The sequence below is a fragment of the Halichoerus grypus genome, chromosome 6 (genome assembly GCF_964656455.1).
Source record: "Halichoerus grypus chromosome 6, mHalGry1.hap1.1, whole genome shotgun sequence".
NCBI classification, from domain to species: Eukaryota; Metazoa; Chordata; class Mammalia; order Carnivora; family Phocidae; genus Halichoerus; species Halichoerus grypus.
Genome location: NC_135717.1, coordinates 158,443,579 through 158,464,160, shown reverse-complemented (window position 1 = coordinate 158,464,160; position 20,582 = coordinate 158,443,579). Strand labels below are relative to the sequence as shown.

Here is a 20,582-nt window from a genome sequence, read left to right as displayed (position 1 = left end):
GTGAAGGAGAGGCTAGGGGAGTATTACTAAGGGACCACATTTAAGTGTTGGCAGCAGGAAAGGAAAAGAAGTCCAGAGAGATACGTGACATTGACTAAAGAAAGTAGCTTGGGGCCCCCAGGTAGCTCTGTCCCTCACTAGCTAGATGTCAGAGAACACTTGTGGCACACAGAATGGGAGATTTCCTCATCCTAACTGTGGCGATCAGGACTGGCCTTGCAAGGGCTGAGGAAGATGGAGTGTGTTTTTAGACATGAGGAGTTTGAGCCTTCGTGGAAATATCTATGTGGAAATGTCTGGCAGGTAGCTGAGAGAAAAATGGAAGGATCAGAACTGGGACCAAAGCCATAAATCTAGTAGTTACCCACACAGAAGTCATGGGTGAGGCCTAGGAACAAACAACCTACTTCACTGTCATAAAATAATAAATCCACTAAAAATTACAATACTGTCTAACACTTACTGCCATTGTGCTAAGGGACCTACCAGCACCACCTCATTTAAACCTCACAATAATCCTGTCAGGCAGATACTACTAATATTCCCATTTGACAGATAAGGAAACTGAGGCCGACAGACATTATTACTTCCTCAAGGTCAATAGCTCCACAGAAGCAACAGTCAAGATTTAAGCCTAGGCTCACTGAAGACAACACAGGTGCTAAGAGAGCAGGTGGCAAGAGGGATTCTGGGCACTTGAAATGGGGCCTATCCTCCCCCCTCACACACACAAATCATTCAGGTTATTTATTCCTTCCTGAACAACTTTATACAAATCCCAATGGACCAGAATGCTCGAGGAAAGGGAAATGGTGACAAACTTGAGAACGTGCCTACTGGATTGTTTGGACTCTTCTTGGTAAGTCGCCTTCCTAAAAGGTGAGTTCTACTACGTGGAATGTAGTGATGAAGGTGAGGGCTTTGGAGCCTCTGAAGATAATCAATGAGCACACCAATTCTCAGTGTTTGGAACTGCAATGGTGCCAGAGCTGCCGAGGACTGAAATGAATGCTACGGACCCCAGGCCTGCCCTGATCATATTGGTCGGACTAAACCTCTGATGCAAATTTGTTTATTGTATGATCAACTCTCTCCCACAGCTCACTCGACCATAGCAATGAAATTCCAGAATTCTCCATTTAACTTGATGTTCCTTTATGTTTTTTTTTTAAACTTGAAAATGTATCACCTTCTATTTACACCAGAGAATCCTTTTACAAGAAGAATAAATATAGGACCATGTTTTCCCTTGCCTGTTGCTTCATTCAGAAACTTGCTTAAACCCCTCTTCTCTTTCCACATTCCCAAGCTCCTCTGGAGTCATTATACAGAATAGAGCACAGAGCAAAAGTATTATGTTTAAAAGTCCCAATGAAATCTGGATTCTCCACAATTTCAGATTTTACCGCTTCTTTTATAAAATGATAGCTGACTTAGAGTATACAGTTAATTTTGAAAAGATGTCATCCACATAGCTAACAAGCCCTTTTTTTTTTAGTTTAGAAAATTACCACATCATTTACTCCAGAAATGGAGTTCATTAGCAAATATTTTAATCCATGCTATTGATACAAATTGACTATGATAATATCTGCATGATTCTAATGGAATATAAATGGACCAGCCTAAATTTGCAATGAGGTCAAAGTATTTTGAGAGGATAACCAACCATCCAGGGGAACAGCTGGTGTCCAAATGTCCAAGAGGCAAGTAACAGAAATGTCACAGTGGTAGCCAACCCATCCTCCCTTAACCACCATCCTGTTCCCTGTTGGGGAGTTGGGTAGGAGCAGGGGTCTCAGTTCCCTTGGAGTTCTATGTCAACATATCACCCAAAATCATGAAGAGAGGCATGTAAGGAACACTCAAAATTGTAAGCTGTCTTGAGAAAAAATGCTCATTAACTATGACATGTTTATATCTCATACATAGGTAGAGTGGGAGTTTATGATCAGAAAATAAGGACTTATCCAAGAGTCTCACAGATAAATAGAAAGATTTCAGGAGTCTTTTTATTCTGTTCCTTAGTTGTTTTTGTTGTCATTGTTGTTTCTTAGTTGTTTTATTATTGTTGTTTTGTTTAGCAATTCTTCTTTTGGTAGGCATAGGTTCCTATAAGGAACTATTAACAGGAAGTCCACAAGTATGCTATTTTCTTAAATGGAATGGATGAGTAAATATTCCGTAAGAGAAGGACTGAAGTACAGGAGACGAAAGAACAAAATGTGCTTTTAAGAAAGAACTGCTGGGTGATCCAGAGATCTGTCCTCCCTCTGGTACTTTGAGTCTAAGGCTGTTAATTATTTTCTGCTTTTACTATAAATATTGCCCAAGTGCTTTGAACTAGAAAGACTGTGGGCAGTGAGGGGCGCCTGGGTAGCTCAGTCAGTTAAGCATCTGCCTTTGGCTCAGGTCATGAGCCCAGGGTCCTGGGATCCAGCCCCGTGTGGGGCTCCTTGCTGGGCGGGGAGTTTGCTTCTCCCTCTCCCTCTGCCTGCCATTTCCCCTGTTTGTGCACGCGCTCTCTCTCTCTCTCTCTCTCTCTGTCAAATAAATAAAATCTTTAAAAAAAAAAAAGACTGTGGGCAGTGGACACTGCCTGATGCCTGCACAGAATCCACCCCTCTCCGTCCTCCCAACAGAGTCCTACTTTGGGAATTCAGCGGGCCCCCACTCAGCCAGAGCACTCAGGGCAAGCTGATATTATCCCCTCCTCTGCCCCCCCAACTCTGACGAGTCCAAAGAGACTCTCATCTCTCCTGCCAATGATTGGTTCACGGGGGGGTCATGTGACCCAATCCTGCCCAGTGAGATAGGAGCAGCCCCTGAGGGCTTCAGGAGAAAGTTTCAGCTCCTCAAGTGAAAGCCTGAGGAAGGCACCAAAGCTCCTTTCCCTCCGATCATTGTGTCTGGATGCAGTTCCTGGAACCATGGCAGCCATGTGGCTGCCACACTAAGATAAATTCTCCCAGAAGGCAAAGGGGAGAAGGTCTTTCACAACATCATGAGCAGCTTAATCAACCCATCCCAAGGACGGACCTGCCTCTAGTCTTCCTGTTACGTGAAATAAATTTCCTTATGGTTTCAGCCACTTTGAGTCAGGGAACTGAAGTGACATTAAAGAGCCTTTCAGTTATGCCGTCACCTTCTGAGAAAACAGTCTGTCATATCCACCTCCCCTTCAGAGGCGACTGCATAGTAAGGACCTGCTGTTATTAGTTTCCCAGGGTGACTCATGAAGTACCACAAACAGGGTGGCTTAAAAAAAACAAATTTATTCTCTCACAACTTTGGAGCTAGAAGCCTGAAAAGATGTCAACAGGGCAGTGCTCTCTCTGAAGTCTCTAGGGGAGAAACTGTTCCATGCCTTTCTCTTAGCTTCTGATGCTGTTGGCAATCCTTGGTGTTCCTTGACTTACACACATAACCCTCTAATCTCTGTCTCCACCATCACATAATGTTTCCCTGTGGGTGCCTCTTCTCCCCTACTTGTAAGGACACCAGTCATTTTGGATTAGAAGAACACCCTAATGGAGTCTTTTCCTAACTTGATTATATCTGCAAAGATCCCATTTCCAAATAAGACCACATCCAGAGGTTAGGACTTCAACATCTCTTTTCAGGGGACACAATTCAACCCATAACACCCTGATATAGTGGCTGAAGCTGACTAGACTAGGTGCAAAGTGACGTAATAAATATTTATTTGGTCATTGAGATGACCAAAATATATTTTCCAGATATATTTGGTCTTCATCCACAGTTGCTGAAAATGCTTCAGAGCCATGAAACTGACATGGGTGTCTTGTTACTAATGAAGGTGACTTTGGCGTCAGAATTGAATTGAAATCTCAGACACCAGTAGGGTGTCTGAAAATTGCTTGGTACTGGGGGGCCGAGGAGAACCTCCACACACATTGGACTTGGGTCTAGGAACCCAAAAAGACCAAGAAAGGGTACTAGGCCCATGGCAAATAGCAAGAGTGTCATCCAATGGGACTAAATTACCTGGGTTGAAATCCCATCTGTTACTACCCATGTAATTTCAGTCACTTTTTAACCTCTCTAGAATTTAGTTTCCTCATCTGAAAAAATGGGGAAAATAACAGTACCTAACTTGTAGATTTTTGTGAAGATTAAATGAGTAAATACAGAAAAAGTACCTAGAACAGTGCTTGGCACCAAGAAAGCTCCCATTGTGCTCCTCACTATTTATCCCTCCACTTTCACTGACAAATGTCTTAAAAGATAAGTCTCTATTCATAGCTCTTCACTCCTTACTCCAAGCTTTGCAACCTGGCTTCCCTCCCACCACCTACTGCCATGTCTCTTGGGGATGTCACCAGGGCAGCCCTTGAACTCTAACCTCCTCTGCCTCTCCTAGAAATTCCCTGGGCTTTCCAAAAACTGTGTTCACTTGGTCTTCCTACCTCTGTCATTATTTCTACCAATTATGCCCCCTCTAAAGACTGGCTGTTGGCCCTCTACTCACTCCATGTACCGACTCTTATGATCTCCTCCTCTTGCAAAGATTCGACCGACTTCTCTGTGCAGAGAATACCAATATCTTCATCTCCTGCCCATTCTCTCCTGTGGGTCATTCCGAGGTGGGAGTCTTACAGGCCCCTCAAGCCCGGCATATCTAACCTGTAGCCATCAAGTCTTCTTCCTGACTGCTGTATTTCTAGAGATGGCTCAGACTCCCTGTAACCCTGACTCAAAGTCTCAAGGCAAACCTGTCTCTCCCTCTATCCAGTCAATGACTAGTCCTGCCAGCTCTCCTACTCTGTCCCCCAGACCTGCTCTTTATCCCACCTCCCAAGTTCATTACTGTCGCATATCAAGAATAAAGTCACAGCCACTTACCTGTTATAAGACCAGACCCCCCTCCCCATGAAATCCATCTCGTTCACCACCAGAATCCCTTCTTTCATCCATGCATTCATCTTGTCACCCTCCTCCTCTGAACCTCCCACTACTTAACAAATGTCTTTAGGAATGTCATTGTAGGTTATTTAGTGTTTTCAAACCAGGGTCCATGAACTCTCCACAAGAGTTTTTTAATTGTTTTTATTTTTCATTTTAAAGTTAATTTAATCATTTAAAAATTAATAGATGTATATTGTGGACCAAGTTCTACCACTTAACTTTAGGGCCTAGATTTGCTTTTGTATTTCCATCAAGTTGGCACCAATTGGTACACTCAATGAGAAAAGGAGAGAGACGGATATGTCAAGGTGCATTCATACCAAAGGAAGATCCAATAAGCCCACCAGCTTTAGCAGAGGTTTCATAGTGGGTTGAACAGAGAAAGCTGGTGGCAGAGCAGAGTTATCAGGAACACCTAGCAGTAAAGCTGTCCTGAACTCAAAGATCCCACCCTGCCGCAGTGAGTACCACCTCGCATTACAAGAAGTAATGTACTTCAGCAAGGTAACAATGTCTGTCATATTAAATTAATGTGACAGATTTGTTATTTTTTGCTTGACAGTGCTTTAAGTTTTATTCGTAAATTCAAGTTGATTTGTATGGCTATAAGGTGCCTATGCTTAGTTTTATGTTTAAACACACTTAAGTATCATTATAATAAAAATAATTTAAATCAGGGGCGCCTGGGTGGCTCAGTCAGTTAAGTGTCTGCCTTCCGCTCAGGTCATGATCCCAGGGTCCTGGGATCGAGCCCCACATCGGGCTCCCTTCTCAGCAGGAAGCCTGCTTCTCCCTCTCCCACTCCCCCTGCTTGTGTTCCCTCTCTCGCTGTGTCTCTCTCTGTCAAATAAACAGATAAAATCTTTAAAAAAATAATTTAAATCAAATTTAGGGGTTTATAACTATTATTTCTTTTTATAGGTGTCCGCATTACTGAGGTTTGAGAAACCACTAAGAGCACAAACTTTAGTGCCAAGCAAACCTGGATCGAAATCATGGATACATTCATTAATCATTGGCTAGGTGGAAAAGATCAGATTTCCTCATCTGTGAGATGGAGAAGTAATAGTACCCTCCTCATATAGTCCTGATTAAGCAAAATAATGTACGTTAAAGGCCAAGAGCAGCAATAGATGAATATAAATCTTAGAAAGGAAGTCAATTTTAATATTAAGGTAATATTAATATATACAGGTGATATACAAATTAAAAAGTTAAAGCAAATCATGAAATGTTGGGAAAACGTGGAGTTTTTTGGTTTTGGGGTTTTTTTTCCAGCTCTCTGGACCACATTTCCTCCAACAATATCTATGCAAAAGCAGTAAGAATCCACAAGAGGGTGCTCCAGCAAGGTGAGTCCACGAGCATTTGCTCCGATTCTGAAAATAGAGGCTCCTGCTATTACATTTTCTACTCATTTCTTCCTCAGCACCCCCACCCCAGGTGTTTCCAAGCAATAATAATTTTAATAAAACAAAATGTCAACATTGCTCACCTACGGTGATCTGGCTGACACAACTGTAGTAGCTGCCTGTCGTGGCAGAGGAAAGGTTATAACTCCCGCTGCTCACGTCTCTGTCTGTTAAGAAAATAAAAGAGAAGGTTGATTATATCCTGGTAGACACCATGAACACAGTTAAATATATGACTGCTGGTAGATTAACCAGGCCGCTGTTCCGGGCAGTCTCCTGCTCCTTCATTGGTTCATTCATTGATGCTTAGCTAGGGCTCAGTGCAAGCACCTGGAACATTCAGCAAACAACCCAGACTGTCCCACACAGGCAATTTCAGTTCGGTGCCACTGTTATTAAACTGGGGGTGATAAAGGATGTTGGCAGACGTGCAGGGGCAGGTGAGAGAACACTTGATCTAGAGAGGGTAGCAGGTAAGACTTCGGAGAGGAAGTGATATCTAAACTAAAACCTAGGGACGCCTGGGTGGCTCAGTCAGTTAAGCTCAGTCGGTTAACCGTCTGCCTTCCGCTCAGGTCATGATCCCAGGGTCCTGGGATCAGTCCTTGCTCAGCGGGGAGCCTGCTTCTCCCTCTGCCTGCCACTTCCCCTGCTTGTGCGCTCTCTCGCTCTCGCTCTCACTCTATCTCTGGCAAATAAATAAATAAAATCTTTAAAAAATAATAAAATAAAATCTAAAGGTGAATAACACCTGACTAGGCCAAAGGGGGAGGAACTGAGGGAAAGATCCAGACAGAGAAGCTTCATCGTGGGTGGAGGCTCAGAGGCCACAGGCAGCCTCCTGAGTCGGCAGCTGAGCGCAGGAAGAGGAGAGGTAAACAGCAGCTAGATTATGACAGGTCTTATAAACCACATTAACAAGTTTGGCTCTTGCCTAGAGAGCCGGATCCCATTTTCACTTTGGAAAGATCACTTTGAGGCCATGTGGAGAACAGACTGGAAGAAGCAAGATGAGAGGCAGAGAGACTCCTTGCTGGGACCACTGCAATAATCCTGACTGGAAGTGAGGGTGGCCGAGCCAAGGGAGAAGTGCCAGTGGGGATGACAGAAGTGGATGCAGTTCCCTTTGGGGCTAAAAGTACAACATGCCGCTCTGAATTCCTCACAATTGTGAACAGAAAATGTTCTAGGCACTAGGGGCAAAAGAAAACCAAATGCTCCACTGACATAGCATCTTAGGATTTTCATCCACATCGCATCATGCATGAGGTAGGACAAGGCAGGCATCACCCCCACCCACCCAAGCCCAGTCTCTGACGGGAAGGCTGAGAAGGCTCTGGGCACCAGGGCCACACCACGGCATGCAGCAGAACAGAGCCCACACTGAGATCAGAACTACTCCAAACTGTTTAGGAAACACAGCAGGGCATAAACACGTGATTTTAAAACATCAGAGTAAATCCACATTTTCTAATATAAAACTCTTCAGATTAGAGACAAAGAGTCATTATGATAATGGTTACCACACTGACCTAAAGAACTATTTGAGTATTATGTTATGTAATATCAGGAAAACTTTGAAACTCTGATCTATAAATGGTGAAAATTATAGGTCTGAGGGAAAGAAATAATTAAGAATAAGTCAACTGCACTCAGAGAAGGGTTTATGGAAACATTCTGAGAGTCAGATTTTAATGAGACCACGATGCGGACTGGTAGAGAAGATGGTATGGTACGTGAATGCTCTTAGGAGGAAAGAACAGCGGGCACGTGGACAGAAGGAAGGAAGTGAGAGGCATCTGCAGGGGCATCCCTATATGCCTGTGGTTTGAAAGCAGTCGGGAAATATTAACAAAAGCAGATGGTGAGCCAGAGGGCAGAGAAATGGTGGTGGCCTTCAGAAGCCACGTCAAGGCCACGGTAGGTCCACAAACAGGAAGGTAAAATGCTAGAAAACATTTTAAACTATTTTGAATGTGGGAAACATAATTTCAGCAAGAGCACGTGGCCAACTCCTCTTCTAGGAAACATTCCCAAGCCATCCGCACTCTCTAGGGTGCTTTCAGAGCATCAGACACGCCCCCACCAGCACTGAGCAGGACACACTGCACTGGTTCACATAGATATAAACCGTGGGCTTGTCAAGGACATACCCATGTGCTACTCAATTTGTAATTTCCAGAATTTAGTGCTCTGTCTGTCATCCGATGTATCTTCAGTACACGTTCATTGGTTGAAAGAAAGAAAAAAGGATGCATGAAATTAAAAAAAAAAAAATAGACAAATGGCCATTTCCCTTTTCTGTTAGTGTAACTTCATTAGAGGTGGCTGGGATCAAAGAAGAACGCTGGGCTGGGAATCCACAGGTCTGTGTTTTAAGCCTAGTTCTGCTGCACATAAACTCTTATAACTTAGTCAAGCTGTTGGCTGTTTCTATCTGAAAATGGTGACAATAATGCTTATCCTACTTCTTTTAGGCGGGGGGGGGGGGTTGATAAGATATGGTTAATAAAAATAAACAGGCTACACAAATGCATAGTTAGCAAATAATTCAGAACACATTTATGGAATCAGCTGAATCAACAAAATCCGGACCTAAAACATATCTAACTGCTCTAAAGTTGTCATTCCTAATTCTTTGTAAATCCTTTGCTAATGATCTGTCCTTAAAAGATTTTCGGAAGGGATGAGAACTGCAAGGGGTAAGGTCAATGGCACCAAAGGTGATATATAAATAAATACATAGAGAAATCCACAAGCCCAGAAGTGCCTACGCATGGGGAGGAGAGAAAAGAAATGAAGGAGAAAAGCATACTTAGAAATCAGCAATCAACAAAGAAGCAGGATGCTTGAATAAGGAATGAAAGCTTGGGAAGAGGCCATAAATAAAACTTAATGGTAAAGCTACTTACATTTGAATAAAACCTGAATGGTAAAACTAGGGCATAATTTTGGTGGCAATATTCTGAAAAGACTCAAACGGCAAAAGTATAAAGACCTGTGGCAGTCATAGCACAAGTTATGGCATTCTATGTAAAAGAAGGTGCTTCCCCTGTGTAGGAATTAAAAATAAAAATGCTAGATTTGGGGGGGGAGGGCCTAAATATCCATTTAATCCTTTAGGGACCAATTGCACTTAAAGAAAAAGTCAGGTAGCTAGTGGGAAAATTCGAGACTCTGAATGAGATTAATAAACTTCGTGAGTTCTGGAGTCAATATCTAAATGAGACACCTGGTTCCAAGCCTTGGGCACATTATTTCATCTCTGTGTAGCTCTGTTTCCTCATACGTATGATGAGAATAATAAAGGCACTCACCATGTAAGGCAGCACATAGAGTGTTCATTAGCGTTAGCTATGATTTATTTTATATTTCAAAAGAACAAGGATATCCATAAAATAGAATGCCATATAGCAAAGGAAATAAATGAAGTAAAGCTACACAAAATATCATGGGTAGATCTCACAAACACTGTTGAATGAAAGAACCAACCCCAAAACAACACATGATCCTACTGATGAAAATTTCAACAACAAAACTAAACCATATTGTTTAGGGATGGACGCACACATGGATGGTAATACTGTAAAGAAAAATAACAAAATAATTAGCACAAAAGTCAGCATGGTGGTTCTTTTTGGTGGACAAGAAGCAACTTTGATTTGGGAGGGGGTACCAGTACAGGGATGGGTTCTGCAGTACTGGAAATGTTCTGTTTTTTGACTTAGGTAGTGGTCACACAGTATTCATTCTGTATTTGTTAAACTATAAATTTCTCTCTTCCCCCCCCATCTTTATATATGCTATAACTCACAGTAATTTTTTTTTAAAGATTTTATTTATTTGACAGAGAGAGACACAGCGAGAGAGGGAACACAAGCAGGGGGAGTGGGAGAGGGAGAAGCAGGCTTCCCGCAGAGCAGGGAGCCCGATGTGGGGCTTGATCCCAGAACCCTGGGATCATGACCCGAGCCGAAGGCAGACACTTAACAACTGAGCCACCCAGGCGCCCCACAGTAATTTTTTTTAAGAAATAAAGAGGGGCAGAAGTCATGACAGGGCAAACCAGGAATGAAAATTCTGAAAAAACATCTAAGAAAAGGCGATGGTGGGACGCCTGGGTGGCTCAGTCGGTTAAGTTTCTGCCTTCAGTTGGGGTTAGGATCCCAGGGTCCTGGGATGGAGTCCCACTTCGTTTCAGGCTCCCAGCTCAGCAGGGAGCCTGCTTTTCCCTCTGCCTTTTGCTGTCCCTGCGTGTGGTCTCTCGCTCTCTCTCTCTGACAAATAAATAAATAAAATCTTAAAAAAAAAAAAAAACAAGAGAGAGAAAAGGAGATGGTGGTGGAATCAGACAATACTAGTTATTGAGCGCTTGCTCTTTATCAGGCACTACACTAAACATTGATTATTTCATTTACATCCTTATTTCATTTAAGCTTCAAAACAACTCTTTTAAGGCAGGTATGATTATCCCACTACACAGATGAGGAACTAGAAGCTCACAGAATTAGGGAATGTGCACAGACTCATACTTCTGAGAAGTCATGAAGCTAGAATTAAAACCCAGGTTTGTCCTACATTAGACAAATATTTGAAAACAGAGGGTTAGACAGAAGGAGGATTAATATCACAAGCTGGGTTAGGTGGATTCCTCTGGTATATGGTGCTAAATCTCTGAAAGTCATTTATCTGATGTGCTAAGCAGTGAGGGTCTACAGGGAACAAGGTGGACATCATCTTATGTATTTCTCTTAACAGGAATGTTGTGACAAAATTAACACTTTTTTTGGTCTCAAATTATTTTGGGTATACTCATTAATAGAATGCTCTTATAACAAAAGAATACCTCACCCTTTCAACACTCAACTCTATCTTACTTTCATCTTAACCACAGGTGGTGGCGGGGGGAGAAAGAAAGTACTGCACCTATTTATGTCTTTCCACTGACTGGAGAATTCTAGGAAATATGTAAGCAAACCTAAGCAAAAATTTTCAATATAAAAATGATCATTATAATGCCTAATTTGGGAGATTTAAAAACAAAGAATAGAACTAAAATACTAAATAATAATAGTACATGAGCCAGGAGTTGGGTACTCAAAGTCAAAGGACTATTCAGGGGCGAGGTCAACATATTAAATTTGGAGTTAGTTAAATAAAGTGTAATGAATAAGTATAAGATTTGTTAGGCATGATTTAAGTGAAAGTAGAAGAGTAATTATTTAAAACAACAGAAATAGACTGTATTTCCAAACCAGTTTATTGTGTTAGAGGGAGAGACAGATAGATGGTGGGGAAGAATGAGAGAGGAGACTTAACAGTAAAAGTTTTTTTAAAAAGGTTAACTTAGAAAAAGGAAATAAATTGGAATAAAGCACAGGAATAAAAAACAAGACAAAGAAAATACAAAGTAAAATGGTATAATTCAGTTCAAATATATTAGTAATCACAATACATGTAAATGGTCCAAATCTGCTATTTAAGAGATTGTGAGAAAGGTTTCTTAAAAAAAAATCAAATGCTATTTATAAAAGAAATGCCTAAATCATAAGGACACAGAAATGTTAAAAGTAAAAGATATAAAAAAAATAGCAAGCAAATACTAACCAAAATGAAGCCAGAGTAGCTATGTTATTTTTAGATAAAAAAGGCTTTAAGACAAAAAGCATTGTTAAGGATACAAAGGGTCAATAAATAATGATAAAAGGTTCAAGGCTCAATGCTTCAGGAAGATATAAAAAAATTACATCTGTGTTCCCAAAATAAAATAACCTCAAAATACATGAAGCAAAAATTAATAGAACTGCAGGGAGAAACTGACAAATCCACCATCGTAGGGAGAGATTTCGGCACACAATAACTGGTTGAGCAAGCAAAAATTTAGTAAAAATAAGGAAAATTTTAAGATTACACATCACTTGGGCATTGTATTAAAATGAAGATCTTAAAAAAAAATAAAGATCTTGATTTAGCAGGTCTGGGGTGGGCCTTTAATTCAGCATTTCTTTTCTTTTTCTTCTTTCAAGTTTTACTGATAGAACTGACGACTGCATTTGAAGACTTTCAGCTGGTGCCAATGTTGCTGGTAGAGGGACTCCAGACTGAGGCAAAGCCCTCCCCTGGAATCCACAAAGCCTGGAGAAACATCTCACCAACAACAAAAGGAAGGGGATTTTTTAAAAAGGAAAGAAAATGTTTTCATTAAACCCTTAAAATCATATCATAAATCTGCTTATACACACGAACAGATGAAACAAGAATTCACCAAAAAGACAAATGATGCATAAGTACTGACTCCACAAAAACAAACATTATACAATTGCTTTCATAACTATCCACACTAGGGCACTGGAAATATTTAATTTACAAAATACATAGTCATTGTGTAGTGTGAGCTGCCTACTGCATCTGATTTTTTTAAAAATCACTTTAAATTGTTTATAAAAGGTTCTAGAGAACCTACTAGTAGTATATATACTTTCATATATATTTCTATATATATTTTATATATAATTTTTATATTATATATATAATGATATCTGTTTATGTACATATGCATATATCTATTCCTCAGAAATACTGGTGTGATTTATTCCATATTTGCTGTATATTTTACAGGCTTACAGAAAAGTTAATATTTAAGACCCACCCTTTCCTCCTAGCCATATAACCCGTATATCATCAGCTAACCTCCCTGGGCTTCAACTTCATCCTTTGTATTGTGACTGAAATTCACTCATTCAAAAAGTGTTGACTGCCCACCACATACAGTAGACACAGGCTGGCCCCAGGTAGGAACTGATGTCTTGGGAGGTCTCAATAAGGTGCTGATGAATCAATCAAAGTGCAGAAAGTGTGCTTCCACTCAACACAGTATTTCCTATAATCCTATACCAGATCTCTTTATTACTACAATAAAAACAACACATCATAGTGCTGTATACTAAATTGCTATAGGGCTTTCTAGGTTTCATAAAATGTTTGCATTTGCTCTTTCACGTGATGTTTGCAACAGCACTAGGAGACAAGCAGGGCAGGCACTACTCGTAACCATACTAGTAGTAGCAGCCTCTGCATCCCCCATGGGACCTGAGCTAGACCCAAAGTCCTGGAGGGCAAGGCCATCCTTTATTCATCTTGTGCCATAGTGCCTGGCTCTGCCTAATGCATAGAAGGCACAAGGAATGTCTGCCAAAGCCTCTAGTGAGCTTTCAAATACTTTAATCACCATTCCTGAATTTTAAACACTGTGCCTGATACTCATTATCTCAGCTTCCCTTTGATTCCGCTCTCACAGTCTCCACACTGACAAAAGCCCTTTCATGAAGCCTAATTGGAGAAAAGCCTTTCCTTTCTTTTCTTTCCCTCTTTACCTATTTGATTCAGTGCTGAAAATCCTATATTTTATTGTCATTTTTTTCCAGAAGGTAAAGATCCATTTCCTATTAGTACAATGTAAGATTCATGAAAACAGGTAGTTTTTGTTTTTTGTTTACCTCCAGAACGTACAACAGTGCCTGACACAGTGAGAACTCACAAAACATATGTTTAATTGTCTGTTCTAGAAACTTAGAAGCTGTGAACTGCTTGTCTAGGACTATGTTCTAACAGAAAACCCTACATGGCTATTACAAAGAACATAATGGTTTTTTTTTTTAAGATTTTATTTATTTATTTATTTAACAGAGAGAGAGAGAGAGAGAGAGAGCAGGAACACAAGCAGGGGGAGTGGGAGAGGGAGAAGCAGGCTTCCTGTGGAGCAGGGAGCCCGATGCGGGGCTCGATCCCAGGACCCTGGAATCATGACCTGAGCCGAAGGCAGACGCTTAACGACTGAGCCACCCAGGCACCCAAAGAACATAATGTTTTAAAGAAAAAGATTAAAATGCTTCTTCACAGCATCAAAATAAAATTTTAATTTAACCTTACCCCAGAAAGAGACTTTTAAAATGTGGAGGCTGAGGGTCAAAGAATAACGTGTACATGCTTTGCTGCAGCTTCTTAATCAAAAGGATCCTAATCAATGTTGACCATGAATGTCTGGATTGCATAATAACAAGCATGCCAGGTGGTGGAAGGCAAAAACAAGAGAAGTCATCAAATACCTCCTTGAATTTATTTTGTAAATAAAGCATGAGTTCCAGTTAGTTAGCATGCATCTGATTGTACCTCATGATGTGGATGCTTTTGGTCTTTTGCTTGTTCCTCTTTTCTGAAGGGTAAAAGTCATTCTGCTTGTTATTTGCAGTAGGGAAATGAGGTTTTAAAAACTTGTACGCAGTGTACTGCCCCCTGACATAGTCCATTCAGTCAGTCAGACAGCCAAAGATTGATCACTTATTATGTGTCAGGCACTGTGCAGGGCACCAGGAATACAAAGATACAAGATATGGTCCTTGTCCTTTGGGATTTTACAACCCACAGAGGGGAATATTCACAGTACAGAATGAAGAGTTGGGTGAGAGAAGACCTACCCTGAGACATCCCAGGTCAGGGGGAAGGGGAGTAAAGTGAGCCTTGTTAAGGTGGAGGGGGGTGTTTTTCAGAGCATGGGCCAAGGTCCAGACACCTGAGAAAACCTGATGTAATTAGTCATGCTGAACCACCATGTCCCTAAAAAGTGGGATGCTGGGACCTCAAGAGAAAAGGGTGGTCAGCTCCTTAAGGACCTTCTTTGCCAAATGAGGGAAGTTAAACTTTGACTTGCAAGCAGAGGGGAGCCACTGAAGTGTTCCAGGCAGGAGAATACAGGATGAGATTTGCAGCTGGGGCCAGAAGAGACCAGGACTAGAGGCAGAGAAACCAGCTGGGAGGCTGCTACTGCATTCAGAATGAGCAATGATGGTGGCCTCAGCTAACGTAAGAGCAGTGGGCAGAGAGAGGAGAAAACAGAGTAGAAAGATTTTAAGGAAAAAGAATCAACAGGACTCGGTGATTGAGAGTATATTGGCTGGAAGAGCCACTGACAGTAACAGCTGATGCTTCCTGAGTACTCACTATGTACCACACATGTGCACCTATAGTAATAGTACTGCCGTGACCCCATTTGACAAATAAGAAAACTGAGACACGGGAGGTGAATCCCTTTGTCCAAGGTATTATGGTTAGCATGTTCCAGAGAGGACTCAAAGAGGACTCCGAGGATTCTGGCCTAGGTGCCTAGAGAGAGCACAATGGCCCCGGCCAACCTCTCCAGGTTGTCACACTCTACCAACATGTGCTCCTGGCAGCTGGCTTTGTGGCCCCTACCATCTCTCCCCTTTACCTTTGTTCATGCTGCTCTCCCTCCCTGGAATGTCCTCCTTCTCCCAATTAGCCTCTTAGCATCGCCTCCTCCAGGGAACTGTTCCTGACCTATCCCTCACTCCTCCCAGTCCCCACCCCCCGTCCCCAGCACTGCACTGTAATTTTCAGTGTAGAAGTCTGTCTCCTCCAGCTGATCCTGCCATCTGTGAGAGAAAGAATGAGATCTCACTCATTCAGGCGCTCCTAGGTCTGGGCGAGAGCCTGGCACATAGTTTGAGCTCAGCAGCCGGAGAGCTGGAGTTATTCAATGGGAAACAGGTAAGGGAGGGGAATTCTGTGTTGGATACACTGAGCTGCACTGAGATGCTAGAGAGGCACACATATAGAGAAGGCTAGCCCACAGCTAGGTATACAAACATAGCACACACAAGAAAGAAGTTCTGAGTTGGTGATTTCCAATGGGGAATCACCTGAATAAAGACAAAGTCAGAGGAGGGGAAATTATGCCCTAGGCTCTCACCCCTTCTCTGCCTCATTTCATGCTCATGTTGCATGATTAGGCTTGGCTCTTACTATACCCCTTTCCCATACCCTCTTCTAATCACAAATGCTGAACTTCTGGTCACCCATGGTCTTTAAGCTTCGCTCACGCCATGCCTTCTGCCTGGAATTACCCACATACATATTTGCTCGTTTTCTTCCTCTTCCTAACTACCCTTAGCCCAAGGCTCCAGAGCCAAACTCTATAAATCTGCATTTGGGTTCCCCATTTATTATGTGAGGTTAAGTAAGTTCCTCAACCTATCCATGCCTCAATTTCTTCAAAATGAAAACCAGGCTAACACTGGACCAATTTCCTAAAGGTTTTTGTGAGATTTAAGTAAGGCAATTCATATAAAGTACCATTATTAATTGTTTATGTCCCAGCATGCCCCACACTTCTACTTTAAAACGCAGAAAACTTTGTCACCCCAATTTAAAGGCCTCCCGATAAGGGACTGACCCTGAATTTAGGGTTATTGTCCAGCATTTGGTAGGTGTCTAATTAATGTCCTCCAAATGGTTAAGAGTGAGATTATAAAGTCATGGACAGAACCCAGGCAAACACCAACATAAACAGAGGGACTCCACAAAGAAGCAACTTAAGAGGTAGGAGGAAAATGAGGGGAAAATAGTTATAAGAACAATACTGGCTCTGACTACATTTCCTTCTTGTCTTCTACTTGCTCTCTCTGCTCAAGCCACGCTGACCTTCCAGCTAGCTCTGAACATGACAATCTCATTCCTACCCCAGGGCTTTTGCTCTTTCTGTTCCCTTTGCCAGGAATGGTCTTTCCCCACATAATGGAATGGTTCATTCCTTTCCTTCATTTAGGTGTCTGTTCAAATATCTCCTCAGAGACACTTTCCCTAAAATAGCCCCCACTGTGCTCTGTAAGCTCCTCAAGGCTCTTATTAAGCCTCTTCAGATCCAAAGCTGACAGGTCCAACCACAAGTCATTTTCTAGTTCAGACTAGAACACAGCCCCTCTGCCTCCTTTTGCATGGCCAAGAACAAATCAAGTCTCAGTCATTTCTCTCTAAAGGAGACTTGTCACCCATCCTTCGTCTCATGCACATGGTTATATAATAAGCTAAAAGTGGTTAAGAACCTAAACCATTTAAAGGACAAGGAAAGAAAAATCAGTGGTGAGTACAAAAGGTCGAGGCATTAAAAATACAGAATTTTTATAAAACTGCATCATTCACTGAACATATATTTGTTAGACTGCATATTACAGTTACTAATTACCTGAGTCTCATTTCCCATTTCTAGAAGATATGAGTCTAGATGGCTGTCTGAAAGTAAAAATCCATGCTAAAATACAGAAAGAACAAGTTCCAATATAGGATCAAAAATGCATATTTAGATGGGAAGCTAATGAGGTTTACTGGAGGCTGCTGCTAATGAAATGCATACATAAGCCAAATTTCTCTCTCAGGAACCTAAAACACACGGTCTACAGTATAACTGTTCATTCTCTTGGCAGCCCCTGTGCTAAAGATAGGACTAAGGCATTTTATTAAATCAGTCAAATGAATATAAAAATTGAACCCTATAAATTCCGGGCAAGAAACTTAGATCATTCCCCATCATGATAGCTAAACCCAAATCCAACAGAACTGAAAGGGAACATTTTTTAAAGCAGTTCAGTTGTCAGAGAGATGATTTGTAGAAGGTTCCAGAGCCTGACCAAGCTCTCATCAGATAATGATCTGAACAACATTCAGCGGGTGAGGAATATGTTGAATGTGTTCAAATTTGTTTTTCCTTAACTCATTCACTAGGATGGAAACCCTGATGGACTAACTTATCTTGTCATGTCTTGGGTCACTTCACTACGGACCAAAGAATTAATGGGCACTCTGTGGCCAAATGTATTCACCACTCGAGGGATGAGGAAGGAAGAAGAGTGTTAAGAATATATTTAAAATAGTGCAAAGTCTAATTGATATATTTATTTAAATCTGTTTTAGTTCCCTTTAAGGTCTTAAAGAGAAACCTGTGTAATTGTAAGTTGCCAAAAAAAAAAAAAAATAATGATCTGCCACCCCTTTAATTACTGAAATACACTTGTTTTTCAAAAACAATTTCACTTCTTCTGACTTCATTTTCTCTACCTGGGTGCCCGATTAAGCTTTTAAAAGTTTCTAGAAATTTAAAGAACTGATTATTACTATCACTGACAGTATCCACAGGGCAGCATGTGAAATCTAACACCATGGATCCCTCTGATAGAAAAAGGTGTAAAAATAGGTATCTGCCAATGAATATACCTAAAGGACCATCAGAATGCTGGACTATCCCCAGATGGTAACCCAAGAATGACAATGTTTTGTGTTAAATGTGCAGCATGAGTAAGAACAATTCACAGCCCAGCAGAAGATGCACTAACTTAAAAAAAAAAAAAAAAAGAATACACGACTATGCAATTTGTAATCTTCTCACAATTCCTTATCAATTCACAAGGATCAACTGCAAACCCTCAGAGCCACCTGAGTGATCATTTTAAACAAAAAGACCAACCGCTTTAACCTTGGGAAAATGGCAGGGGACATCACTGGCCTGGAGATGAAGCCTCCACACCAAAATGCAGCAAATTCCCTCCCACCAACCCCAGGTTTGGAGAGGTCCCCGCGAAACATTCTCCAACAATTCTCATTACCTTCACGTTTAAAACGCCAAAACTAGATGTTATCACTCACAGCAACTGATTGCAAGCCCGAGGGCGGGGCGGGGGGGGGGGGGTTACTTGAGTTTCAGCCTCCTATAAGCCAATCTCGGCAGCATCTCTGACAAAGGTCTATAGAGAATTGCTTTTTCCCCACAAGCAGTAATGTTGATAAGCCTTTTGGCTTCCCCAGTGCGCTGGGATTTCTAGCTGAGCTTGGAAACCTTCATACTGTGATTTTGCTTTCCTTAGAATTCTGCAATGCCTTTAAAGAAATAATAAAAAAAATATATTTCTTTAGCCAAAATTGGGTGGGGGGAGGAGAATAATGCCTTCCATTTCCATGGAACTTTTATTTCCAAGCTAATTTTTTTTTGCATTAAAAACATATTTTGGGGCATTTTATTTTAACCCCATAGCATCTGTCAGAGAGATGTGCTCATCTCTGATTTACAGATGGAGAAATACAAAAACAAAAAAGTTTAAATAACTTGCCCAAGGTCAGTCAGGGACAGGATAAGCGCTGACTGAACGCAGAACCTCCTAACTCCAAGCCTCACACCGCTAGAAACGAACTTAACACCCTTATCCTTTCCCTTCTGTGGTCTGAAGTGGGTGGAATTTTTCTGGAGACCCAAAGCTCCCAGACACCTAAATTTTAGGCGTTTTTACTCCATCAACTCCTTCTGCAAATACCCCCTTCCCAGGTTCAAGGCAACTCCAACCCCGCAGAGCCTCGCCACCCCACCCCACCCCACCCCACCCCACCCCACCCCCAGGCCAGCGCGCGCTGCAGCCCCCTCCCTTCCGTCCTCACCCTCCCGGGAGCCGAACCCCGAAGTTCCCCGGGGTGCTCGGACGGCTTCCCGGCCCCGCCCGCCCCAGCCGCCCCGAGAGCCCGCGACCGCCCGCCGTTACCGTATGCCGTGAGGGAGGCCATCCTGGCTCGCGTCCTGCCCAGGTTGGCCAGGGCGTCGGCCAGAGCGGCCGCCTGCACGCCGCGCCCCTGGACGGCCGGCCCCTTGCCCCGCAAGTGCATGCGCTTGGCTCCCGCGGCGCCCGGCCGCCCCGCTCCTGAGCATGCCCAGTCAGCCCGCCGCGGTCGCCCCTGAGAGGTGCCCGCGGCTCGCAGGTGCCCCCGGCCGGGTCTCGGTTGCAAGGGCGCGGGGACCGAGGGCGCAGACGGTCAGCCACGCTTCGGGTCCCCGCGCTCCGGGTGCCTGCGGGGATTGAACCTGCAGCAGAAGACTGGCGACCAGGAGAGAGGAGGAGCGAAGCAAGCCGTGGGAGGTGCCGGGCGCGCGGCGGATGCGGCCCCTACGGGCGGACGTCGGGCAGGACCCGACTGGGTCCGCTTCAAGCAGCGTGCCCCTCCGGCTGGGGGCGGTAGGGTGACGCGGGCAAACGTGGGGTCGGGGAGTCCCGAGCGCGCCACAGCGTCTCGGACCTCGAGCCTTCAGCTCTTTTCCTAGGGAAGTTCCACTGGAGAACACGCCTTGGGACGCAGGGGGTGGCACCGGCCGGGCCTATGACTCTTGGGTGCGATTCCCAGCCTAGGGGACAGTCTCAGAAGGGTTTGCCTCCGAGACCAAAGCCCAGGAGAGAGTGGCAGCTGTGTCCTATGGATTTTTATTAATGAAGTCCTTGACCACTAAGTACAGACTTCTGACCCCAACAGCCCAGACCTGTCCCAGCACATCATCCTGTCACCTTTATTGGTGCATTTGTCACCCCACGAGGCTGTGACTAGTGTCCTATTCCACACTGACTACCCGGGCTTCAA

The 20,582-nt window shown here is 42.9% G+C and overlaps 1 protein-coding gene across 3 annotated transcripts in view; it reads right to left on the bottom strand.

Moving 5' to 3' along the window:
• Window positions 1-20,044, bottom strand: part of ANO4 (anoctamin 4) — a 433,834-nt gene extending 413,790 nt beyond the window's left edge. For all 3 annotated transcript variants that reach the window (XM_078076469.1, XM_078076470.1, XM_078076471.1), the window contains exons 1-2: window positions 19,718-20,044; window positions 6,425-6,508 (exon numbers count right to left, since the gene is read on the bottom strand). In XM_078076469.1, the coding sequence (XP_077932595.1) occupies window positions 6,425-6,508; window positions 19,718-19,838 (205 nt within the window). In that variant the 5' untranslated portion in view covers window positions 19,839-20,044. The remainder of the gene's footprint in view (window positions 1-6,424; window positions 6,509-19,717) is intronic.
• Window positions 20,045-20,582: the final 538 nt, after the last annotated feature.